General features: G+C 42.1%; 1 protein-coding gene across 9 annotated transcripts in view; it reads right to left on the bottom strand.

The window, feature by feature from the left end:
- The window catches only part of DCAF12 (DDB1 and CUL4 associated factor 12), a 32,150-nt gene extending 5,368 nt beyond the window's left edge, over positions 1-26,782 (bottom strand). For 2 of the 9 annotated variants that reach the window (XM_077172324.1, XM_077172325.1), the window contains exons 1-9: positions 26,532-26,782; positions 25,465-25,719; positions 15,406-15,612; positions 14,114-14,174; positions 11,298-11,491; positions 10,133-10,198; positions 9,329-9,491; positions 5,433-5,617; positions 597-4,696 (exon numbers count right to left, since the gene is read on the bottom strand). In XM_077172324.1, the coding sequence (XP_077028439.1) occupies positions 4,538-4,696; positions 5,433-5,617; positions 9,329-9,491; positions 10,133-10,198; positions 11,298-11,491; positions 14,114-14,174; positions 15,406-15,612; positions 25,465-25,719; positions 26,532-26,612 (1,371 nt within the window). In that variant the 5' untranslated portion in view covers positions 26,613-26,782 and the 3' untranslated portion in view covers positions 597-4,537. The remainder of the gene's footprint in view (positions 1-596; positions 4,697-5,432; positions 5,618-9,328; positions 9,492-10,132; positions 10,199-11,297; positions 11,492-14,113; positions 14,175-15,405; positions 15,613-25,464; positions 25,720-26,531) is intronic. The other 7 variants (XM_077172330.1, XM_077172332.1, XM_077172333.1 and 4 more) reach the window with 7 other exon arrangements.
- Positions 26,783-27,334: the final 552 nt, after the last annotated feature.

Genomic DNA, 27,334 nt, shown 5'->3' with positions numbered 1-27,334 from the left:
TGGTTGCTGAAAGATGCGGCTGCTTTCCCACATGCAGTAACTGACAGCCCACCTGTCCTTGGTTTCTTGCAAACTAAGCAAACAAGTGACCTCATGAAGGGTCTAGGCAAGCCTGCTTTGTTTCATGCCTGCACCAGGTGAGGGCACAGCAGTTCAAAAGGCCTGTAAATGCCTCTCAGCTAAGTGGCACAAATTAAGACAGCAAAGCACCACTCAACATAGCTGGATCATATATTTAATCTGTTAATTTTTCATCTGCAAGCTATAGACAAAGCAAGTGCTCAGGTGAAGGAATAGGATGAAATTCTGGAAGAGAATGATCCCCAAGTATCTTAATCCTTAAGATACAAAAAGCTGCCAAAGACCTAAAATGGAGGCAGCAAATATAAACCCCTTATTGCAATTCAGGAGTTTCTCTCATGAAGACAGTCACAAGAGTCACCCACAATATGAGTGTACCTTTTGTGAACAGACTAAGTACAGCAAGATCACTGGGTACTCTTGCAATGTTCTTAAAAATGCATCTGTGAGGAGAATGAACAATTAAGACTAGGAACATAAACCTACTATCAACTCTTCTTTGGTAATTTACTCACCTCAAACTAACACCAGCAGCACTGATGAGGAAATCAAACAAATGGACTCGCTTCTTTACTGCAATCCCAGATAGCACCAGAGGAGAGCACTAGCAATCCTCCCTACAAGTCTTGACTGAACAAGGGAGAAACCTGGAGGAATTACAGGAATAAGGTGTTTAGTGAAGAGGGTGAGCATAATCCTTGTTACTGTGCTCGAGCCAATACTGCAAAGTAGTTTCTGGTTCCTCAGTAATGTCCCATGACATACCATCCAGCTGTTACTGAGGAGTTGCTTACTGAGGAGTTGCTGCTCAGTATTTACAAGCTACGTATTAAGAAACCCATCACTGAGTCACTAGTTTGACTTCCTATCATGAATACTGAAAATGTAATACCCAAAAATACCTAAATTAACATGGTAGTCTCCTAAACTTACTGGTAGCACACAAGATTGCACATGACTGAGAAGTCAATAACAAGCAGTCTGAAGGCATGTTATGCTAAAAGTTCTTTCCTTCAAGAGAGATAAACCAGAGTATGTTGCCCACGTGGAATAGACTGCTACTCTGTAATCATTTCAGTCCAGCATGTACAAGGGCTATTGCCCTGTTCAACAGTCTGAGCCAGCCTTTAACTTATACTGAGTTAAACTAAAGCAAATTGAAAGTCTTGAGCACAGGCTGACAAAATGCCAGCAAGCCTGTTCCTGCTCAATAGAGGTCACCTCTGCAAGGACAATATTGCTACAGCAAAGACTGGTGTGATTTGGGTTGGAGGAGGCAACCTCAAACAAACCATTCAGCAGGAAAGACCAAGGGAGGGAAACCTTGAAGAAACAGTGGAAAAGATAAGATGGTCTGATTATATGCATGTCAATGGGTCTCAGCAGCGCACAGCAAGCTGTTCAAGAAGCTACTGAAGTGCAGTCACCAGACTGAGCTCACTCCATTGCAGGGGTGTATCTGGCTTTTGAACAGTAAGGTACTCAACTTGCCTCTCTGCAGAGCCTGGAAGCTCCCCGTTCTGCAGCCATTCCTGTGCTTGGATGGGAAACCCACTCACTTCTAACCATGATCAGCAGATACCTAACCTAACAGGGCAACAAAATCAAAGTAAAAAAAAATTCAGTTTTTCTCCTATTATTTATCTTTGGACAACTGGCATATCATCATCATCTTTCTATGCCTCCTTTTCTAACAGTGATTGGAACAGAAGTTTTGTATGACAAACCACAAAAATATTTTGAAACTTTATATCACTGTAAGCATTTAAAACCACTGAAACTAGCTAAAAATTAAGTTATCTCTGGTCCAAATTGTTTGTGTGCTTGCAGCACTATCTGGTTTGGTTCCTAGCTTTTTTGTGGGGATTTTCATACAGAACAAGGATGGCTTAATATGAGAAGTTATTTTTGCAAGAAAGCACCCTGAAAACAGAATACACAAAAACATGTGAGACTTGAGACATTTTACATCATTTTCCAGATTAATCTGAGAATTGTGCAAAGCCTTGTATGAAGAAAAAGCAGGAGAAAAAGGGCACTCACATTACCAGGCTTTAGGAGCACATATTGAGGTACTTGTGGAGATCACAGTCAGTAGGGAGGGACAATTTCCAGTGGTGCCTCTTCAGTAACCTAGGGACTGTAGAAAAATCAGCCTTTGTGTTTGAAGGCCATACACATACTCTTTTTCCTGCTATCATGGCCTAAAATATGCTTCAATTAACAGACCAACACCAGGGCTAGAATTTCCAGACCAGGAGTCTCCCTTTGGTACTGCTGATACTAAATGCCCAGATATTACCTGTTGCTTCAGCAGAACTGGAGGACACTCAGGTAGACTCAAGTGTGTAAGTTCTTTAAAAATACAAAGCAAAAAACTTCAAACCAAACCAAATTTAAAAAACAAGCAAACAAACCAAAGCAGAACGTATTTCTTGTGACAGAATTATCTTACCCAGTAGCTGTAAGGACACAAATCCTGCCATTCTTCTCCAAGACTTGTTTTTCTTCATATATTTCCACTTTTCTAAGCCCCTAAAATAGCCAAAGCAGCTACCTCATGGTATATAATTTTACCTTTTCAGAGAAAAGCCTGTCTAGCCATACACACAGTACCTTGAACTGATGCAACCAGGCCACAATGGTATTATCAAACACTGGAAGATCTGCTTGTGAAGCACCTGTGTTAATGCTCAGTGCTAGTTATACTTCTGGGATAGGTGCACACCTGGGAGAGAGTTCTTCTCTTGCCAGGATTTCCACCCCAATGAGAGGGACCTGCACATTCCTTGTAGAATTTCCATCCAGGTCTCCATACCAGCTGGAACTTAAGCCTGATGCTGACTGCTTGGTGTTATTACTGATGAAGATACTAGTTTGAAGATGAGAGAGACTGTAAAGATAAATGCAGATTAGCTCTGGACTGTGGGCAGGAACTGCAGTGGTAGCTATGATCTCTCACAGAGATGGGAGAACAGAGCATGTCCCGGCCTCGTCTTTCCTCTCAGTTCCAATCAACTGTTCATGTGGCACCAAAGCTCTGAGGCACAGGCACACTTTGCTCCACCAATGGCAGGGGAAAGGCATTAATTCCAGCAGAGAACAGAGGCATCACTAATAAGCTGAGAGTCTGGTGCCTGCCAAAAGGAGGAACACCTTGGAGTCTTGCATTTTAGCTGAGTATTGTGTAAGACCATCACCCTGGGAGGCACACACTTCACAGCTGGACCTGAAGGGCACTCGACCTGTTCTCCCCTCCCAGTGCCAGGTGAAGTTGGAGGGAGTCTGAACACAGAAGGCAGCAGGGGATTCTGGAAAAGCCTGAGCCTCTCCTACAGCATATGCTAGCACAAAGTGAGGGAACACCAAGATACCCTCCTATCCAGAAAGCTGCTCACTTGCATTAGTAAAGTCTGAGATGCACTCTTTAGTCTGGGTGAAAAAAATAGTTTATTTATTCCATTGGCTTCTTTGAGCAGATGGCCAACCAGAACAGCAAAAAGGGGAAAAATTTCCACAACCTGGGATAAAAAAGGTCCGAGGTTTTAGGCAGTTTATGAAGAGATTATAAGCTACCCTAACAAGCATACTTAGAAACCATATTTCATCTGGAGAACAGATAGATTTAGTTCATTTTGAATAACTAGCCTCCATTTCCTCTCAGCATCTCTGCAGCCCTCAGTGTAATGTCACCCTGCAACAGCCATGCTGCAGAACAGCCTATACAAACTCCAGTTGTGCAAGCCAATACCTGGGACGGGCAGTGAAGAAACAGACCAATATTTGCTCTGAGCACTGCTGAAAACTACCATTCAAACACAAATGCATTTTTAAAAACTCCTGCACTTTGGATTTGATGGGCAATACCCCTAAGGAATCCATCCCTGGGCTCCAGTTAGTACAGCTTAAAATTACCATATCCCTCTATGTAAAAACAGTGTCATTAGACTTGTACTTTTAAAAAATATGATCAGCCCAGGCCAGGGCCAGACTCTCCAGATAAAGTAGTAGCTTATCTCTTATAAATATTTTTCATAGCTTTTAATTACAAGTAGTCCTCACTCCAGGTAATGTAACTGACACAAAGTACCTGCACACATGCAGCCCCAAGACTTTCACAGAAAGCTCAGGAGCAACCACTCTATAAGAAAGAAATCCTACCTCACAGCAAAGTAGAGGAGGGGACACATGGCCAAGCCAGCCTAAATGGAGGGAAGAGTCATTTGGAGTAAATACAATAAAAAAGGATTTCAAAACCCCTCCATATAAAGGATCAAGGAGGTTAAAGCAAAAAACTAGTTGAAAAAGATGTACAAAACTGTTGGAGACCAACAGAAAACTCTGCCAAAAAATAACGTGTTTAAATCAGGAATCAATGGCATCACACAATTTTGTTGTTTAAAAAATGAAAAGTGGAAATCTGTGTTAAGATCAGCATCAGAATGAAGAGTTATCATTAGCTCCAGAGACCGGCATAATTCCCATGAAGTCCTGATGGAAGAGGGCCTCCTGCCACAAACAGTTTCATTCCAGACGAGTCGTAGCAGTGGGTGTAAACAGCATTTGGGAAGTAATTTATGTCAGAAAAATAATTCCTCCAGGTTTCATCATGATTCTGTTAAGGGAAAGTTTAGATTGTTATTGTTGCCAAAAAAACCCAAAACCCTGTTTCACAAAAGCATTAGGTAGCTTCCAGAGCCTAAAAAGGGGTATTTTCTCTTAACAATCTAAGCAGCGCATTCATAAAAGTCAACTAAAAGATACCTGAGTTGTCCTGAACCTTTTTCTGAGAACATTTAGGTCAAACATTAGAACAGGGAGGTGAGGGGACATGCACTGATACAACAAAAGGTAATAGAGCTAAGTAAAACAAAGTCATTAACTGCTTTTTGATAACATACAGGAAACCAAATTCAAGCACCCGCCAAGGCATTACCTCAGGAAGCCACAGTTTCTAAAACTGCGAACAATTAAAAGTACCACATTAGATTACCATGGCTTTAAAGAAAGACAATTTATTTTCTGTTTGAGGTTCTGAAAACTACAAGTTAGATTACACTCGAAAATCCAAAGATATAAAATCTAGTTCATTTATGAATCAGTGCATAAGAACTGTAATCACTATGCCTTACACTCAAGCAAATAACCTTCAGTACCTTTTCATAAAGCTTTCGTAGAAAGCAATTCTGCAGCACTTCTTGCTCTTCAGTTTTAGTTACCAGTTACATGAATACTGTTTGACTGAGACACATTTCACACAACGGGTCCAAAGAGAACTGGCTCATGCTCTGTGCCACTCCTATATAATGGGTCTACTTCCCCCACCTCTATCACAGCTACAAACTACCTACCAGCCAGCCTTTCCCAGTAGTCAACTTCAAAATTTCACTTCCTCCTAATTTCTGCTTCTGTCCATAGCAGGCACGGGGGGGCTTTTCTTCCAGGAACCTCTGGGCTCTGATATCATAGAACAACAAGGACCCTTGCCCTGTCCCCACAGTGATGATGTGCTCGTAGAAGCTCACCGAGCGGATACCTGTCAAACAGAGAAGAGATGGACAGTGCAGTAAGGAACAGGGATGCTTTGGCTCTGTAGTGCTGTTGCTTCATGTCTAATATTAACTACTAGTATTCTCCAAAACACACAAGTTTTCCCACCGCTACAGAGCAGTGCAGACAAATCCCACTGATGCTATTGAAACCACAGCTTTGATAGCATACGTGACTACCCTACTTCCTTGAGACCATCAGCTACACCAATGGTTCATAATAAGAAGCATCATCCTCACCAGTCCTCAGGTCTGCCAGCCAGTTAGGGTCCAGAGAACCTTTGCTCTATCTGCACAAGCCCTTAAGTGAACACACCAAGAGTGAGTACGTAGCAGCAGACAGAGGGAAGAACATCATGCTGTTTTCCTCCACGAGTTCACACCCTAACTACCTGCTAACCTGCAGTAAATTACCATCTGAGAAAAGAAAGTCCCAGCTGCCACCAAGTGCATTGTGCTGATCAACAGGCTAGCTGTAAGCAAGTGTAACCATAATAATCACCAGTCACTTTGCTGATAAGATACCTTCAGAACTATTAATGAGCCTGATCTGTCTCCACTCAAATATTCTCAAAGCACACCTGATTTTTAGCAGCTGGCATTTTTAGCACTTTAGCCAGGAAAGAAAACAGAACAGGACTCTTGCCATCTAAACAACACTATGTTCCACCAGTACACAGGAAGGTACAGTTCAAACTAAACATTAGCACAATTCAGTTATTCCATTACATTGAACAGAATGTACATTTTGTTCTCACAAAATCTAAATTTGAAGTCTCAGCTAATCAAGGATCCCTTGGAACTAGGGGAGAATTCTGAATGCAAGAATTTTCAACCTGCAAAACATCCTGTTATCTCCATTTATTGTGCAAATACTGTTCTGTGTAGCCACTCTACTCCAAACAACTCTTCCACGCAGGTTAAACTCCACCACATCTACACTTCTCCTTCCTTCTTGACAGAATGCCAGGTTATAAACCCTAGGGCTTTTTAGGCTCTCTTTAGAGTACCACTGAATTACAGCCTAAACAAGCATTCAAACAGGAAAGGAAATACATGAGTTATGTCAGCTACATTCACATGCCAAGTGTTGTCACCACACCAAGCAGGGCTGAATGCCACAGAACTTGTATCATCTTGGACTATTCCCAGCAGTGCATGTGACAGCTGACAACCGGGAGCTGCGGATGCAATCAGGGAGTTTCCTCTTCCCCTCTGTATCAAGTCCTAACAAGAAATATGTCCTCATCCTTCTGCCTCTGCCACTGGATGTGACATCCACAGCCACCAGCATTCGTGATGACTTAGAACAAGGCAAGGCCACATTGTCCTGCTCCAGATATGGGGTGAAGTCTTGGCTGTGAGCTTAATAGGTGGGAAACCAGTGCCTCTCTACTGAAGATTCATATAACAATCTCCACTTTAATTCAGAGAGCTACAAATGCACTTAAGACAGCAGAAGACCTTCCCCCCACCTCTATCACGCAGATCTGGCTCTGGCAAAGACACACAGAAAGCTTTAAGCCCTCTGAAGTCAGCAAGAGCAGTCACTTGGATAAGAGAAGGAAGGCACAAGAATGGACCTACTCTTATTTTTGCTCCAAGAAGTGATCTGGACAAGCCATCAGGAGAACACTTACTTCACAAACAGGTGATGGAGTATCAAGGCAGATGGCATTTACTTTTCAATTAAATGTATTCATAGAAAGCTATAAAATGCAGAAGAACTGTGGATCTTTCTCTAACCAAAGAAATTTACTGAAGAAATCCATGATGTACCCACTACTGAGAAGGTATTTAGAATAGGCTTTCAAAAACAGCATTTCAGATTGTCTCCTAAGGGGCTGAAGTACCTCAGATTAATCATTCCCATCAAGCTAAAAGTACAGCCCATGCCTAGAACCTATCACAGTAAGTTCTATACTCCCAGCCCACTACCACCTGTGGACCTAGGTAATTTAGGTAAGTATATTGAACCTCACTCCCATGCTGCAGGAATGGTCTACAGATCCCAGAAAGAAATGAAGATGTAGTGTAATGTCCTAAACAAGAAATCACAGAGTCTGTGCCGTACAAGCTCTGTCTGCTGCCTTCAGGACACAAAGGACAGGGCACATAACATGGCTCTGCAGGCCAGTCAAGCAGAGAGCAATTGCTTCTGTGGATCAAGTGCTACTGTCCAAAGTGCACATTTCCCTTTACCGCTGCTATGAAAAGCAACATTTACAAGATGTACGAAAAAGCGTTCATTGCTTTCCTGTGTAAACAGGGTCACAGCAGAGGAAAGCCAGCCCCAGCTCCAGCCTTACTGAGCCACCACCTCTCTGTGACCTGCTTTTGTATACAACACAAGTGAACTGAAGTTAACATGGACTCACCACATTCAGCAGGTGCATTTGGAAACTTAAAGCACCTTCAGGTACCACTGCAAAGCACTTGAAATCAGATTTTAGTCCACAGATCAATAAAGACCCTGTTTTCTAAAGGTGCTACACCACTCCAAGTCCCAGGGAGATCAATATAAAGTGGAAACACTCAGTATCTTGGAAATTACTTTTATTTATGTGCCTCCACCACCATGCCAAATAAAAAGATGCACCTACTCTGCAGAAGAGAAAACAGCCCTGAACAAAGGCTTTCTCCAGACATGAACTGGAGAAACCCCTCGAAGTATTCCCTACACATATTATTCCCCAATATGAAAGATCACATCTTGAGGCAGGTTTCAGGCAGCAGCCACCACTGGGCACCACACTGCAGTGTCTGGGTGAGGACCTGGAGAGAATCCTCACTAACAGCAAGTGAGGACAAGCAGTCTTGCTGGTAAGATGTTCAGGTGATTTCTCCTGACATTATACATACTTCTCCCATAACTGAAAGCAGCAGACCCTGACACTGATCTGGCCAACACCGCTCAGTAACTGCATAAATAAAACTTTCCAATCTTTGCCGACATACGTCCTCCTCTGGTAATCTGCTTGAAGAAGAGATGGAAGCCCAGAGACAAGCTAAGTAAGGACTGCAACTTACTGGTCTGGGATTAATATAGCACTCACTGTGCCTTCTCATGCGTGATAGTAAAAAAATAGGGAGAGACCTTTATGGGGCCATGCACTCTGCAAGCCCTCAGGCCTGGCCCTGGTATAAGGTTCAACTGGACATACTGCATGCATGAGAAAAGGAAATAGCATTCAAATCACACAGAAAATCAGGAGCCTCAGTCATGGCTTTAAAATTACAAAGCAAGCTTTCCCTCACAGCACATACTCCCAATAAGGTAGCACAAAGCAGAAAACATACCTTTTTTCTAATTTATAGAGAAGAATGCAAGAACAGTATAGATAGTGGTTAGAAGACTACATTTGCTTTGAGATGATAAAAAATAGAATAAGAGCCAGTAAAAAATACACAGAAGTAAAAATGCACACTTTTGAAAGTTCAGTAATATCTGGATGGTTTACGATTGAGTTGCTCCTAATGGCAGTGATGTTGCCCTTCATTAGATTTCAGAGCTGGTCACATTTGGTTTGTTGGTTGCTCCAGGTATACTGTCACAAACCCAAATCTATACATACACTGCTAATTATTTAGCCAATCACTAAAAAGTGCTTCCTGTGCATTAGAAGCTTGACTGACTACAGTTTTAACAGCTACTTCTGCAAGCAAACCATTTGAAGCACCTTTCACAGGTTTCTTACCGCTGCCTCGTTCTTTGGAACAGACGGATTTAACATTGTGAGAAGGCTGCCTTGGATCCAGAAAAGAGACATGTGCCTGTGATCCTACTGCATACACTGACCACTCCTGACCATAAGCCAAACACACGTTCTCCCTGCAGTATGGCAACTTTGTGGAAAGTAACTGGAAAGAGAAAAAATAAAAATCAACCTGTTACAAGAAAAGATGAAGGTCTTAACAAAACAGTTTTGTAAACTATGTTCTAGGAAGCTGCAAGGAAATAAAACACAAAATGCAGGTGAAAAATAAGACCCAGAAGGAAAAAACCTGAAAGCAATGGCATGCCTTATCTGAAGCAAACTGAGACAATAAAGGCCAAAGCAAAGAAAAATAGACATTTCAATAAATTGTTTTAGATCCTTCTAAGCTGCTGCTATATCTTTAGCAGGTGCACAGCAACTTCAGCTCTCAGCTGAAAAAGCATATCACATTCACTGGGTGTGATTTGCCATTACACTTAAATAAGTGCAACTTCCTTTATGAATTCTACTGATCAAGTATCCACCGTACTCCATGCAACATTTCACTTCAGCTAACCCAAAACTAGCAGAAAGTTAAGAATGCTTCCTGTCCTCTCAATTAAGGGAAGTGTGGAGCTTCTCTCCTCTTCAAGCTTCAAATTTCAGGACATTTCATTTTACAGAGAACTTTAAAGTGTTTTACAAACACTGCTGCGCTTCAAGTATTCGAAGGAAATCAAGAATAGTGAACAGCCTTAACTGCTTGCAGTTTTTGAAGTTTAACTCCAACAAACAGAAAAGCACCTTTGACAGCGTGTGCTCTGCTTTCCAAAGATGAAAATACCCATCCAGGGACACAGCTCCCAACTCCTATTAGAAGGAAAATAAAAAGAAGAGAGTTAGTTTCTGTATTGTAGCTATCCTTACAAACTCATACTCTAATCTAGGCAGGCTGCAGAGTCTGGATTGAATTCATCCATAATCCTGGAAAGGCTCTATCAAGATAATTTTTATTTTATACTGATCTTCATAGAATGGTATACAGTACTTCAGGTGTCAAGTAGAATCTAAATTAGCAAAAGAGTAAATAATAACTTTAAAAACTATAAATTTTGCTAGGCAATCAAATAATGAATTATGAGACAGTACAATCTAGAGTTGACAATTCTCTTCAGCAGGTCTCACACTGATTCTAACCCTCAAGGAAGTTTCAGGCACTGCTCTACTGAAAAAGTTACATCAAGTTTCAATCATGGAGGAGTAGCTAACAGCTATTGTGAAAAATAAAGCCTACAGGATCACTGTGCTTCAGACACCACTCCCACCTTTGCTTCAGACCTCTTCTGTTCTTTGAGTGCAGGAGGGGAAAAAAAAAGTGGTAAAGGATGAATTGCTACACCCACTAGTAATAACAGGAGATCAGGATGGGGGAGATTGACCTTTACTGTTTGTCAAATACCAACCAACCAAAATAACCCCAAAGCATGCGCTAGTGCCTGCCCTGTGAGTCAGTCACCTCATCTGCTGAGCAATACAGAAAGGATTCAGCCATTGAAACAGGAACTGTTAAATGTTAGCTGGTCTTCACAGAATGTGAAGGAAAGCAGAAAGAGCACTAAAGAATGGGATTCAAACTGCAAGAGATGTTTTGGTGCTTTCTTGGCTTCTTGTAAATATTTCTTTACTCCCCTGCTTAGGATGCAAATCTAAAATCAAACCCACAGGAAAACTTGGCCTTCTAAAATGTCTGGAGTTGTTTTTTTTTCCCTTCTGGACTCCTCCATTCACTTGGGGCAGAAGCAGACATTGCGGATTAAAACCACTGCCTCAAAAGACAAGGATGCAAAATAATCAGAGAAAAATATATTAACTTGCTACTCTGGCATATTCTATTTAGCTAACTTTTTAGTTTTTCCTATACACAGGGACAGTTTTAGGACTTCTCAACTGTTTTCCTTGTCTTACTGACCTTGTTCTTATTGTTGAAAGCCAATGCTCGGACTTTGCAATTGTCAGGATTGGTGTTCTCCTTGGGGATATCCTTCAGAGCGCTGTGTGTTATGTGGGCATAGACAGGAACTTGAGAGAGATTGTGCCTGGCATCACTTTTGGATAACACATCCTCTGTGACTTCCCAGAGACCCATCGAACCATCCCGGGAACCTGATGAATAGTCCACACATGAATAGTCCATTCCACATATACAGAACTCCTCTTTTCTAAGAAAAGGATTAATCAATAGGGTCTGAAAAAAAGGATACTCTTAGTTTAATCTAACAGAACATGCTGTTAGTGCCCATATATTAACAAAAGGATGATTTTACTGAGCTGTAAAGTTCAGAATGTTATGAACTCACTGTCAGCTGTCTCTATGGTTTCCAAGCAGCCAGACCATCTCATATATTTTTAAACTAATTAGGATGCATCAAAACCCACAACCCTGTGCAACAATCATCATCTCATATACAGAATGAACTCAGAAGTGACTGAACAATATAGCTTCAGCCTGAGCCTGTCACTCTCAGCTTTGGTAAACCAGTCTGTTAAACCAATGCAAAATATCTCCACAAAAACCTCAGCTGGGTTTATGCCAATTTGGGTTTACTTGATTTCTGTCAGTATGCTTACGGCTGAGTACACAGTAATTTGTGAGCTGAACACAAACATTTATTTCTAATCACAGTTGTACCACTTTGGATTAAATCTATCAGAAAAATTATTTCACTAAAACCTGTGCCACTTCTTTCTTAAAGAATGTAACTTAGCTTAAACAGACAATAACTCATTTTATTTTTCTACTAAATTGGAAGACATTCATCTAAGATATGAATCACTAATGTTAAGAACACTGGATCAAGAAAGCTGAATGCCTCTGGTTCACCGATCAATACAGACTTAATCCAAGACCTTATACACATCTCTTCTGGCGTTCAGACAACTCACTTCCATCTAAGTCAGCTCTGACAGATTTGACAGGTACCTCAATTTCTTTATATAAAGTGAAAAATTCTGTCAAAAGAAATTCATAATGGAGATGCCAGAAAAGCTATATATCTATATGAGGTTCTTAAACTTATCAGCTTTGCTATCTCATAGGGGAAAAGCTGCAAAGACAGTAAAGCAAAACATCTTGTTGCAACAGGAGTGGTCCAGCACAGCAGAGGTGGCTTTGCCCCCTCACAGACAGATTCAGGCATCTGCCACTATCATCTACCAGAGAAAAATACAAAAAAGGAGCATCCTAATGGCACTTGCATCCAGCAGCACAACATCTTGCCACTCCATCACATGCCATTGGTTTTAATTGCACCTAATCTTGTTTGTTATGGAGGCTGAATACTCATCAGTAAAATTTCTAAACATCTTGACATACTTTCGGAGGAAGCTGTCCCTTTTAATAGCCCTGGCAGGGGAAAAAGTCCATGTATGTTGTTCAACTGGTTAGTCCTGAAGCCAAGCAGAGTATCATTTGCTACCATAAGCTCATGCCATCCTGGGAATTATTCATCTCATCTGAAGCCTTTTGCCATAAAAATACTTGCTATATCCTCAATGTCTGGAGTGGAGTTCAAGTATTTCTGCTTAACACTTTCAGATACAGATGTAATTGAAATCTGTACAATTAATGCCATATCAGAAGTTAGTTGTCTTTTTTTCACTCTTAATTAGGGTTGTCAGTGAGTTCTAAAGAATTCAGTTTAGAAAGCTAATTGCTTTCAATGAGTTTTCCCTGGTGTCTGAGATGTGCAGACTGGAACCTACATCCAGCCTGCTATAAGCACCACAGCAGAGAATATGGCAGTAGAGAACACTTCCACTCACACATCCACCCCTGACCTTTCCATCAGTTCCATCTCACATGCTATGCAATCTATCAGGCCCTTATCTTTCCCCTGGACACCTGTAATCATCTGTGCTGTTCTCTTCAAGCTTACTAGCTTGAATGTGAGGGAACTGCTGTACATATTTAGGGTAGAGACTTGCAGGATCAAGTTTTATATTAAATTCAAAAATGAAATTCCAGAATTAGCTTTTTGGATTTGGAAGAAAAATCCTACTAAACTAAACCAATTCAAACATGTGACTTTTATGTAAGACTATTATGATTTTCTCTCACCTGCAGTTTGACAACTCTGAGTGCAGAACAGTACACCTTTTCAGCACAGAAAGGCAGTAAACTGCTGAATTAATGCAACAAAACTTTACTATTTTTGCCTTTACCTAAGCAATTCTTAATGAAGTTACATTGATTATCCAACTAGTCACCAAAAAGTCATTAACTGAGTTTCTCTATTACAGCCTTCTGTATTGACTGCCATAGTGTAAGTGCATATATACATATACACATACACAAAGAACTGTACTGAGAGCTTGATGAAACAATCTGAGTTCTCATTAATTACTCTTTCACATGACTTCAGGAAACTGATATTGATCTCAAGTGTTCTGAAGTTATTAACCAATAACCAATATCCCTCTTGAAATTACTCCTCTTATGTGGAATCTTTTCCTGTAACTCATTGTGTTCAAACATCCCCTTCACTAGAAACACAATAATATTCTAATACTAGGAAAATCAGATCTAGACTAAGGCCCAACAACAAAATAAAATGAAGCACTGTACTAAGTCCCGGAAGTGTTTAAATGCCCCCACAGAGATGCTTTCCTAACACTTATCAAATACTGTGCATCACTAGAACATTCAGAGAGAAGGAAAGCTTAAAACACAAGTAAACAAAAAAAAAAAAAAAAAAAAAAAACTCAAGAGAAAAAACATGATTTTACCAGAAACAGCCATAGTATCACTGATCCATGCAATTGAAAAAATCCAGTCCTTGTGTCCATCCTAAAAGAAGAAAGACAGATTTTTCTGTGCCATTTTACTCAAGAGCAGTCTCAAAGCAGACAAGTATTCTTCACTTCAATTTTTAGTACAAGCTCAGAAGGACAGACCTACATTAAAAGTATACAGATAAGATTCCAGTATCAAGCTGGAACACTTCAAGTACCTAGCAGTAATTTTACCTTTTCGGGTTTTGAAGTGTGCAATTAATAAAGAAAAAACAGGTCTTGGAAAAACAGGCCTCTGACCAAGAAAAAATTCATCTAAATTCTAAGAATTTCCAGAATTCTCACATTTTCTATTCTGAAAGCAGCATTCTTCTGTAAAGTATCTATTTGTTAGGATTTTTTTCTTCTAACACATATCCTACTATAAAAAGTAACCAAAATCTTATGTTTACAATGCATGACCTAAGATTCATCTTTCAAGACTCTTTTCTTTAGTGTGTGAGAAACCTGTGGGGGGAAAAAAGGACCATAAGACTCTAGTTTTGTTTAAAAAGCTAAAAAGTGACAAAAATTAAGAGCAAGTCACGCAAATTTTCAGTCAAGTCTTGCTCCAGCTGGTTATCTGCTGCTGCAGAAACTCTGACCTGACCTCTGCTGTTGCAGTTAACACTACATGAAATTCTGAATAAAAAGGAGAAATGAGAGAGAAGGACTCACAGGACACCACTATATCCTCCAGCCTGTTTTTTTAAAGACTGGTTGTTTTAAAAAGGCCTCAGAATGTTTCAGAAATAAAACCAGTACCAGTTTATATCAAACTGCCACAAGCCACAAGGTCAGAACTAATCTTCAACACCAAGTTCCATCTCTGGAATAATACATCCAGAAGCTGCACTGGGATAAGGGGAAAAAATTAAAAACTTGCAACATATTTTTCATTTCTCAAAAGAGCTTTTTCACTATAAATAGTTTCAGAGCTCATCACCACAGTTAGACTTTAATACTTAGGATTTTGTTACATTTTTCGTGCTGAAAAGTAAGCTAAAGTAGACCTGAATGAAGGTGATGAAGAAATCTGACCCAAAGCCCTGAAAATCCACTCACATGTTTGAGTACTCAATTATATTTAAGATACCACAACAGAAATGACAACTCAATCAGAAATGTTTTCAGAACTTTACTTCCTTACAAGGCTCCTAAATATTAACCTTGCTCTGATCAAACACACTTCAAAATGGTAACTTTTTAAGTGAGAGAATAAATTTTCCCCAGATACTCCCACTTACATCTCCCACACAGACAGGATCAAGTGTAGGCAGACGATAAATTGCAAGACTGTTGGGGTTGTCTCCACCTGTGGCCAGGAGGGTCCTCGAGGGGTTGATCTCAATGGCATGAATGCCACATCCCTGCTGGTTCACCATGCCAGGCTCACGATCCTTCAGGATAGGAATCTTGGTAATTTGACCAGTCTGGACATCTACTACAAATAACTGGGGAAAAAAAAAAAAAAAAACAGATAAGAAAAACAAGATGGTCAAATATCCTCCCTATTTTGAACTGACATTCTTTTTGAGTTGAAATCCACAAATGCTTCAAGGATTGCTGAAAAATGCATAGATTCCTTCTCAAAACAGGTTAAGTAACAATTATAGTGGGTTTATATCAATCATCCAATTTCATTTTCACAGTAATGGAAGGGAGAGGAGAGAAATCTGTCATGGGAGGTTTCCCACTTGAATAAAAAGACCTTGAATATAAAACTCTTTTCCCTGTTCAGTACGACAAAACAATATTGTTTTTCAATTTCCACCTACCACAGTGAGGGAAAAACCCACCTCAAAAGAGCCATTAAGCCCCATGGAACTTAGCATGATTCTTCCTGCCTCCCAAGTAACACACCATAAAGTTTTGGCTTGGGCAGACTGACAGTTTATGCAAGTGGAATTTATTTTCTGGTGATAAACAGAGAATAGTAACTAAATACAGTACGGCCTGTGTGAACATCTGAAAGAAAGATATTTAGCTATATAACTCATCCCACAAAAAGACAAGAAATTAGAGCAGTATGTCACTGACACCTTGTCAGAAAACTGTTATAAAGCCTTACAACTCTTCAAACAGACCCTATGCCCAGCGTTATGCCAGTTCAGACATATGCAACCATAAGGTTACAGTTTAAACCAGAACAAAGGTTTACATTGCCTGCCAAAGTGCACTTTCATTTGGGAGGCTCATGGGCTGGGTCATTTCACAGATGGTGCTCAGAGGGCAGCTGCACTGACAGTCAAATTGGTCTAACAGAGGAGACAAAGCCCTGTGAGGGAACATGAGTGAAGCAAGAAAATGGAGGCTCTGAAGCTGACTTAGCACTAAGGCAAGTGATCTAGAATTCATAGCCCAGGATTATACTTAAATTCAACATCATCTTTAGTCTGTTACTTCTATATCCAAGAATGTTGTTTCAAAACCTCTGGAAGTGAACCAAAGATGATAACAGTAACAACAAAAACCCTCAATACAAATTTTTAAAATACACACCTTAAGGAAATTGTTCTAAAATCCTTTGTCAGACATTTCTAGAAGACCAGAAGAAAATCTAGAGGTTCTTAGAGAGAAGTTATACATACAAGCTGCTTTTGGTGAACTCTTACAGAGTTCTGTTCTTTAATAAAAGCATAGGAAAAATAACATAATAACATAAGATAATTTAGCAGCATATCTATTACTTGATGTACTGAACTAGCAGAATACTAACATCCTATCAAAACCTAATAAAGTATGGTATGTTACACATATTCCACAGAAAAGATGAAATCCACTCGTTGCTATTTGTGTGTTGTGTCTAGAATTATGCATCAACTTCATTCTGCAATTGATTGTAGGTAGCAGTTTTGCACAAACAGATGATTCCTACAGAGACTACATTTTCATGTTTACTTTTTTATTTTGCACAAACATGTGGTGTATGGCAACAGCTGTGGTGTAGCTGAGGAGGAGGGAGGCACTCCTCACTCTTCCCAAGCCTTACAAAGCCTTCACTGCTGGATACAGCTGGTAAGAACACAATGCACACAGCAGTCTTTCTGCCCTAACCACCTGAAAATAAACACCTGCACTAAAGAATCAGGATCAGTCATTTCCTCTCCTCTCACCTTCCCTGTCCTCTCCACGTGAGTGCGTATCTCCCTTCATCTCCAGTATTTCTTTCCAGCAGAAATGCCCAATTCCCTCCCCAATCCTCCTTAAACTACTGAAAAATATCCAAAACCTTAAAAAAGTTAACAGTTTATTAGTTAGGATTAAACTGCAGGTCCTAATGTTGTACTAATTAGGAAAACACATCCACACCTAAGGATGTTCATGGACTAAGAAGAATTGTGCTTCAGCTGTAACAGATTCACAACTGGAAGTGCAAGTCAACTGGTAGGACAAATGAAATTAAAACCCCTTTGCATTCTCCAGTCTGACACCCTCATCATACACCTGTGTTGGTTAATAAAAACTTACTCTAATGCAAACTACTTTTACCTAAACTCTAAACTAATTGGACTAAAAAGATAAAGAACTTAAACTTTGCACATGTAAGGGACTTGCTATGTTGTTTTGGATGTAAAGGTCAGAGCAGTAACTTCTCCACTTGCCTGGTAAGGAACTTGGCCACTGAGTAGTTTAAAAACAACCATCACCTCCCTTGAGTAAAATAAGCAACCACTGCCTACACACAGAGATTCTTACACCACCTGGGGCATAACAGGAAGCAAAACCTCACACTTGAAAGCTGCACCTCTGGCTGCCCAGAAATCATCCCTATAAATCCAGCAAACAGAAGCCAAGATAAGCCACGGTCGACAGACATTTTTAAAGCCAAAAAGGGAGAAATGTTAAGAAACAAGAGAAGAACCCAGCTAAGAGTGCAGAAAATTTCAATACCATTTCAGGAATTTTAAAGACACCAGCGTAAATAAAATACAAAATATTTTCAGCTGTTGAAATGAGTACATCTGCCAACAACTTCAAAGCAGTGTAGACATTAAAAGTCTTGACGAAGTCTTGATAACAGAGAAAATTACTGTATGGTTCAGTTATCTCAAAGAGAAATAAGAATTTTTTCCCCAGCTACTCATTATATAAAAACTAAAACCCAGCCTACAATGTTTTCACTGGACATAAAAAAAACTCCACCAGTCTCCAAACACTGAATTGCATGTATTTGTCTCTTGATTTTAAGCTTTGCACAAATTTGGTTGTTCCTTCTAATAAAACATGCATGTCAATCTTTACTATGCCAAACAACATCAAGGATCTACCTTGATATCTGGATTGCTTCAGCCATCTGGCAGAAGTGCAAGGACCACAATTCATCTGTGAGAAACACAGCAGACTCAGCTGCCATGCTCTATGCCAGACAACTGTGTTCTAACAAGGAAACAGCCTGGATGACACAGAAGAGAGAAATCCATTTCCCCTATTTTTTTTAAAGCAGTTTGGATGTACAGGTTGCAACAGTGCTATGATCAAGGCAGACAAGCATGGTTAGGTACTACAGCTGACTTAGTTTTAAGTCTTAGTTTTAAAACTATAGTTTATAAAACTATGGTTTTATAGCCATAAAACTTCATGATCTTTGCACATTTGCAGAGACTGATAGCTTATTTTTCTTTCAGCCTGCAGAAGTGGTGAGAAGTCATTTTAGCAAATGGCTTCCCTGCAATTACTATATGGCTGTCCTCTTAGCTGTCCAACCTGCTTAGGATCAAGTTAATTAAGGAACTACCTCGCTTCACTGATGAGGGAAGTTCATTAATCAACCTGCCAAAAGTAAAGACTGTGGCAGTCTTTATCCAAGGATGTATCCAGAGTATCCAAGGATGAGAGTATGAACTGCAAAACCCATCATACTCTCATATGCAATACTGAGAGCAGAATGGTTTAGCAGGTTTTTTCATTTTTTGGCCTGCCTTTCAGGACACAATAATTTAGGGGGAAGAAACACCCAGAAAGCTAACAATCCAATACAGATAAATTCCCTCCCACGTATCTTCAACTGAAAGCATTCACTTCAAACAGCAAGATTAAAAGAGAGGTCTATGAATGCCATTTCAAGGCAGCACAGACTCATGTCTTCAGCTGCTACCCCTGCACAAAAAACAGCAGATGAAAAGTTCCAAATCCTACCCTATCTTTTAGTTGGTTGCACAAATCAATCAAAACAAAACTAAAGGGTGCCATCCTGTTTTTATTACACAAGCAGGATGGATGGAGATCTAAAAGGCACAAATGATATGCATGAAAGAGACTGCTCATTCTTCATGCAAGAGCTCACAACATGCTCTGTGCACCAGCTCTTCACAGTGCTCTCAGAAATCATGGGCACATTCTTGTCATTCATAGTAACTTTTGAAAGAAACCCAACATAAATACACTGCGCTGCTAAAAACAGCCACTAAGAGAGACTCAATCACGTTCAAGTTTCACAACTGACTTAAGCCTATCTTTTGAGAATCTACATGCCTCCTCCTCACCACCCACCTCCACCTCACCTTACCTAAACAGTCTCATCACCCTTGTGACAATAACTAGTGCTCAAGTAGCTGCAAGGTCCACTGTATCTGCCTTGGTGAAATTAACCCTACAAGAAAACCTGTCTGCACACAAAGCAGCAAGCTGATCCAGATGACTCCCTAGCCACATGCACTAGGCAAGCTCCACAGCCAATGCTAGCCAAAATGTGCAGGTGGGAAAACACTTGGCATCAGCTTCTTTTTTCTGTAGCAATACAGATTTACTAATATATGCCAAGCCCCAAAGAAACATGGACACTTTACTAAATGGGCATGGTATGTCCACTTTCTGCTGAAGATCAAAATAAAGCAGCATAGAATGGTTTGGGTTGCAAGGAGCTCTTAAAGGTTGTCTTATCCAAGTGCCCAGCAGCAAGCAGGGACATCAGCTAGACCAGATTACTCAGAACTCTGTCCAACCTGTCCTTGAATGCTTCCATGGATCGAGCACTCAGCAGCTGTGTGAGCAACCCAGGCTGGTGCGTCACTACCCTGATAGTAAAGCTTAAGAATCTTCCTTTTATCTAGCGTGACTCCTTTAATTGAAAACCATTACCTCTTCTCCAGTCACAACAAGCCCTGTTCAATTTGTCTGTCCCCATCTTTTTTATAAGTTCCCTTTGGGTACTGGAAGGACATGATAAGGTCTTCTCAGAGCCTCCTCTCCTCCAGGCTGAACAACTCAAACTCCCTCAGCCTTTCCTTGTAGAAGAGCTGCTCCATCCCTCTGATCACCTTGGTGGCCTCCTCTGGACTCTCTCCAGCAGGTCCCTGTCCCTCCTGTGCTGGGAGCCCAGGGCTGGATGCAGTGCTCCAGGTGGGTCTCAGCAGAGCAGAGCAGAGGGGCAGAATCCCCTCCCTGCCCTGCTGCCCACAGGGCTCTGGATGCAGCCCAGGACACGTTTGGCTCTCTGGGCTGTGAGTGCCATGGCTGGGCCATGTGCAGCCTCTCACCCACAGCACCCCCAAGCCCTTCTGGGCAGGGCTGCTCTGGGGCTGTTCATGCCCAGCCTGTGCTGGTACCAGGGCTTGTCCCAGCCCAGGTGCAGCACCAGCACTTGGCCTTGAACTTTATGATGTTCCCATGGACCCACTCCTCAAGCTTGTCTCTGGATGGCATCCCATCCTTCAGGTGTGTCAAAGCACCACTCAGCTTGGTGCTGCCATCAAACTTGCTGAGAGTGCACTGGATCCCTCTTCTATGCCCTTAATGAAGATATTAAAGAACTGGTCCCAGTACGGATCCATGAAGGACTCCACTTGTCCCACCAACCAACCACCTCTGGATGTGATTATCCAACCAACGCCTCACCACCCAACAGCCCGTCCATCAAATCCATCTCCCTCCAATTTAGACAGAAGGATGTTGTGGGGGACCATGTCAAAGGCTGTACTAAAGTCCAGATAAATGACATCTGTAACCCTTTCCTTGTCCACTCCTGCCATCACTGCATCACAGAAGGCCTCTGGTTTGTCAGGTAGGATTTACCCTTGGTAAAGCCATGCTGGTTGCCTCAGTTCACCCCCTGTCCTCCACGTGCCTTAGCAGAGTTTCTAGGAGGAAACTAGATCCCATGATCTTCTCAGGCACAGAGGGGAGGCTGGCAGGTCAGTAGTTCCTGGAGTCCTCCTTTCTACCACTTCTCGAGACAGATACAATGGCTTCCCTTTTCCAGTCACCTAGGACTTCATCTTCCTGATATGACTTTTCGAACATCACAGGGAATGGCAACTACTCCAGCCACACTAACATGCACTGATCTTAGCACAAAACTTACTAACAGGTTATGCAGTAGAGGCAACTCAAGTGTATAATGGCCTTGCACATCCTCCTTGAAAGGGTCTCAAGCAAAACAATCCACAATATAAAGAAACCACCTGAGAAGTGAGGAAAGATAAAAGCAGCCAGCAAGTTGGTTGACTTCGAATTAACATTTCCAGAGACAAGACCCTGAAATGAGGCAGGGTCCACCTTTCTGTCGAACTCTTAAGCACTACCAGCTAATAGCCACAGACTTTGATGTTACTGCATTTGTGCAGTGCCAAATTCACATTTATAATTTTTTACTTGCATTTGGCCCTCTGTGTTTAATTTCAGGGGGCTGGGAAACAGTACATGCTGACAGATGGCAAAGGATGGAGAAGTGACAGACATTGTCTGCTAAAGGGCATCCCTACAACTCACACCATACCTGGGAACAGAAACTGCCAGACAGACACAGTATCACATGCTGTTGACAGAAAAGCAAATACTCTTCAGACAAGAAACCAACACCAGGCTATTTGGTCACGAGCCACTGAAATACATGTGAATGGAGATATCAACTACAGGCACCAAAGGTTTATTTACACCGAGTTTCAGTCACTGTTCACTGGACTTTGAGTAGAGCTACAAACTGGAGGGGACTTCTCATTTCCTGCATGTGATCAGAAATGAGCTGTCATCTCAATGCTTCCTCACATATGCAAAGCCAGAAGACACATTAACTTGCAAAGCAAGTGGAAATAATTTTCCTCATAGACAGTTCACATTCACAGACAGAGGAGAAACTTCCCATTGTACTCTCACCACAATCCCAGGACTACAAGACCGGGCTGTAATTGTATGAGATGCATAGAACAGACAAGTTTAAAGTCTCTAATAGGAAATGAGAGCTGGTGACCTACAACAGGGCAGCCAAGGAAACACAGCAATCTGCTAAAGAGAGAAAAGGTTTCAGCCAGCATTCAGAAACCAACCCAAGCATGCCTGGGAAAAGCTGCCTTAGAAACCAATTCAGAGCATTCAGAAAGGAAGTTTTTCAACACAAATACACCTATAGAGCTTGCCTGGAAAAAGAAAAAAAAACAAACTAGATTGCAAGCAAATATATTCTCAAGCAACTGGAAACTAATTAGCTTCTTGTATTTAGGAAATGAGTTACAGTTATTATCAGTTTTTCATCTTTAACTTTGCAATTAGCGAAAGGATTATATCTTGAACATGTACATGTAACTAACAGAGCAAAAGAAGCTGAAAAATTATTACAGAAACTACTTTTTAGATGCTACTTTATCCTTCATAATTTCCTGAAATAGTAAAGAGGAAAAAAAAAACCAAACCAAAACACAGAACTTTGTGTTCTATGTTTTTGTCTGCCATAAGCCTGTCTCCTACCTAAGTCTCATAAGTTTCTCTATGAAGCCTGAACAGAAGACTGCAGATTACATACCATATCTTCTTCTGAGACAGTTTCTTCTATGTATCTTCACAGCATCAGTTTTTGGTAATTTAGATACCTATCAGAACACACCCTAAATGTCTGCACCCCCACGAAGTTCCCTGCTCATTCATTTGAATTGGAAAAACATTAAGGAGCCCATTGTGTGCAAGGTCTAGGAAATTCTTGCAAACAGGAATCCCGGCTCTGCAAAGCCCACGTGAAAAGTCTGGGTGATTTCATTTGAAATTTTAGGTGCTTGAATGCTTACAATAGTTCCCATAATTTTAAATCAACCAGAAAAAGCATGCACCTTTACAGAACACAAATATCTGAAATGTTTGATTTACTGCTCAACTTGAGCACCATGGAGAAGAATAAAGTTATTTCACTCCCTTGATTAGTTTTAAAGATAAAAAGTTATTCCATATAACTGAACAAATTATAATTGTCATAAAAAAAAAAAGAGTAATTGACAGAAAACTCCATATTCTCTTCAGTACTTTTATAGTAACTAGTAACTGCCGAGTGACTAAACCCAAACGTCTTTCTCTATGACAAGAGCGTATTTTTGTTTTGTCATTAAGAATACTGAATCCTGCTGGCACTGCACAGTGAAGGGTAATTTATAAATTAAATGCTAAAAGCAGTCAGAGCCACAGTCAAGCCCTGATTAAAATAACTGCTGTAGTTTATATTTTTCTCTTGCATTAACTTTAATTAAATGCAACTCCAATGCAGCAAACCTCGCTGAAGTCAACCAAGGTGTTTTCAATTTACTCCCAACTTGAATGCCACAACTTCAGCATATGAGAATCAGCAAAGGCATTTTTCTTTAATAGGTCACTCACTAAGGAGATGAGAGAGAAAAATCTTGTAATTAGAGTGTAGAGTTTAATGCTTTACTTGTTCAAATGTGAGCACAACACAAACAAGGTACAGCTATTACAGCAGTCATAATTCATATATGATCTTTCACAATGCTTCAGGAACTTCTTTTGCAATCTTTTGCTCAATGACAGAGGAGGTCTGTCTCTAACATTAAGTCTGGCTGTGGACAAACACTCTAGGTTGCAGCATGTGCAAAGGGAACAACAATACTACTGAATCCCTCTTCAGCTTCATGATTGTTTGGTTCCAAACAATTTTCTGCAAGGTTGCGTTAACAACCCACTTGCCCATTTATCTTCGCTGCAGATGCGCCCAAGCTACAAAAGTTACAGAACACAGCAAAATCATGGCAACGCTATAAAACACACAGTCAACTCGCTAGAGTAAGCAAGATTTTTGGGAGCTTGTGTTTCAGCAGGAGTTTCTCTCCCGTAAGCAGCTCTACAACCACAAGCAATGCTGGCTGCTGACTGGCTGAGGAGATGAACGTATGTGGAGAAAGTAGGCAGAGAGATTCTATTTTGAGCTTATTGCTGTTAAAAGATTGTTTATACAGTTCGACCCTGCTTCTTCAGAGCTACTGCATAAAAGCCTCCCCCTGTGCAACTGTGAATAATAACAGAACATCTCAGAATGTTTCATCAGAAATGGAAAACAACAGCCCACTAACCCTTGCTGGTCAGACCACTGAGCATGGCTTTGGCACAGAAGGATCTTGAGGCAAAGAAGCAATTGCAGCACCTGATACGCTCTGAGATTTAAGAGCTGCTGCATCTATGCAATTACTCCTTGTAACCCTCAATTCCCATCTGTGGCACCAACTAACCTGCAGTTTAGAATTTTGCACTAATTCAATCACAACTCCTGGCATAAAATTGCAACCTCAGCGAATGAACTTGGGCTACTAACTCTGGTGGCGAATACTACCTATGAAATATGGTCTCCTCCATTTACTAATCCCACAGGATTAGACACCATTTTAATATTCCCCTGAAATGTTTCAAAGCATCACTTCAAGAACCTGAGGAATTGTCAGTTTTTGTAGAAGCACGTGAAGATACATAAACCACAGAAGCTATTCAAACACTGGAAACAGTTTTAGAGTGAATAATTATGAAGTCAAGAAGCAACACAGAAGATCTGAAATTCTTTTTTTTTTTTTTTTAGCTCAGAACATTTCTGGCTGCTCTGACAAATACCTCGAGTTTAACCACAGTTTTAGAACAACTTTTAAAAGCCATCAGCACAGAACCATATGTAAAACCAAACTGTATAAGATTGAGAGTAACAGAAAAAAGGAACCTTAACAGCAAGTCTGGCCAAGCACTGACAGCCACCATTAGAGACTAATATCTGTCCATTAGCTTCTCATCTGCAGGACTAAAGGAAAGATCCAATCCCACTGTTGGCTCTTCATCCCATAACCAGGTGTAAATCGCTCTGTAAGGTCATACAGATGCTTCCAGAGGTGCCTCCTGGGGCTTACAATGCCACATATTCAGATGAGAATAGATCATCCTTAAGCACTGCTTTCATTGAAAGTTAATCGGGCGCGATTTTGACACCACTCCTAATTCCTAATGTTTTCCCTGGTCATCCATGCACTTTGATTATGGTAAGCATCGTTTGAGGGTGGAGGTGAAATAATTATAGAGGAGAGAGAAACAAAACAGCGAGAGGTGGCACTCACCGTGTTGCATTTTGTCCCGCACACCACTTGTCGGTGGTTTAGCCACTGGGAGGCAAACACTTTATTGAGTGTTCCGAGGTGAAATTCCCTCTCCTTCAGGAGGCTTGGGAGCTGCTGGGCTGCGTATCCATGCAACAAGCGGTGGTAGCTGGACTCATTCTGCATCCGAACCTCTCTCCCTTTCACGTAGTACACCAGAGACCTTTTCACCGGCGGGAGCCTTTTCCTTTTGTGAACAGAGTGATCCCACCCGTACTGTGGATAATAAAGTTAGACACTGGATAAAGCAACTAAAACAAACTTTAAGACACCACTCTTTCAAATTCAACGATATCCCCGGCAAAACCCTGAAGCCTTTGGAACACAGCGCACGGAAATTAACTCGGGAATGCTGACAAGCCTTTAGCAGCGCGAATTAAACATAAATATCTGCTAAAGGAGTAACGCGGCGACAATATAACGACAGTCGGTGGCGGTTCGGCACCGTTGGTACGCCAAATGCTCACGGGAAGAAGCGGAGCGCTTGGAACGGGAGAGGGGCAGCGCACACTGCCCTCCCCCTCAGCCTGGCAGGTGCAGGGGTGACACCCAGGTGACTCCCCGGTACCGACAGCGGCGCTCGGCCTCCTCCGGCCGGGCCAGAGCCATCCGGCCATCATCGCTCCGCGGCAGCGACCGAACAACGGCCGAGCCCAACGGGGCACCGCGAGCACCGGGGCGCGGGCACAGAGCGGGGCACTGACCCTGGGACCAGGGGCTCCTCCTCCCGGTGACCCTGGCACTTGGGGGCCGCCCCTCTTGGGATGACACCAGAACCGGGGCTGTCCCTCCCAGGTGACACCGAGACCGGGGGCTCCTCATCCCTGGCTACCACCGGGACCCTGGCTGCCCCTGCCCAGGAGCCCCAACCCCCCAGGACACCTTCCTTCCCCATCCGTCGGACAACAGGGTCACCCCCTTCCTCCCGGGGACCGGCACGTCCGCCGTGCCGTGGGAACCAGCGCTTCTCTCCCTTCCCACCACCGGGAACCAGCGTTTCTCCCCTACCCCCCCGCCTCACCCCTTACCTGCTCCCCCTGGAGTCCCCCGGTCCCCGCGGCGGCAGCCACCGCCGCTTTACGCTTCCTGCTAACTGTTTTCCGGGCCATAGTAGAAGGATGAGGAGGATGTGGACGAGGAGCGGCCCCACATGGAGCGGGACGGGGCGGTTCGGGGCATATGGAGCGGGACCGGGCCCGGGCTCTGTCCCTCAGGCCCCGCCGGCCGCGCCTCACGGCATTTTACAGCACCACGGGGTTTCGGTTTTTTTCTCTTTTTACGACAATGAAGTCACGGCTTTGCGGCGGCGGTTCCGCCCCGCCCCGGCACCCTGTTGCCTAGCAACCGGCCAGCAAACTGGTCACGCCCCCTCTGCCGTTGCCATGGCTGCGGAGCCAGCGTGGTGATGGTGTGGCGCCCCCTAGCGGCGAGGCGGGCTCAGTACAAGGTGGGCGTCCGGGAATTCCTCCCAGGAAACGGAGATTTTCCCAAACCCTGCGTGTTTGATCAGACTGCCAGCGCCCCAGGAAAGCCGAGACACTCGTGCCCGACCAGTCTGTCAGGGTCCCGCTATGAGGACGGAATAAAAGAATCAATTAGGTTGGAAAAGACCTCTAAGGTCACCCAGTCCAACCTATGAGTGACCACCCTGTCAACCAGACCATGGCACTGAGTGCCATGTCCAGTCTTTCCCTAAAGATCTCCAGAATGGTGACTCCTCCACCTCCCTAAGCACCTCATTCCCAAAGTTTAATCACCCATTCTGTGAAGAAATTCTTCCTAATATCCAACTCTTCACTGAATAGTGAATAGTCCACTGGATCAGAAGGTA

The sequence above is a fragment of the Agelaius phoeniceus genome, chromosome Z (assembly GCF_051311805.1).
Source record: "Agelaius phoeniceus isolate bAgePho1 chromosome Z, bAgePho1.hap1, whole genome shotgun sequence".
NCBI classification, from domain to species: Eukaryota; Metazoa; Chordata; class Aves; order Passeriformes; family Icteridae; genus Agelaius; species Agelaius phoeniceus.
The sequence above is the reverse complement of the archived record's forward strand: the minus strand, read 5'-3'. Positions and strand labels throughout refer to the sequence as shown.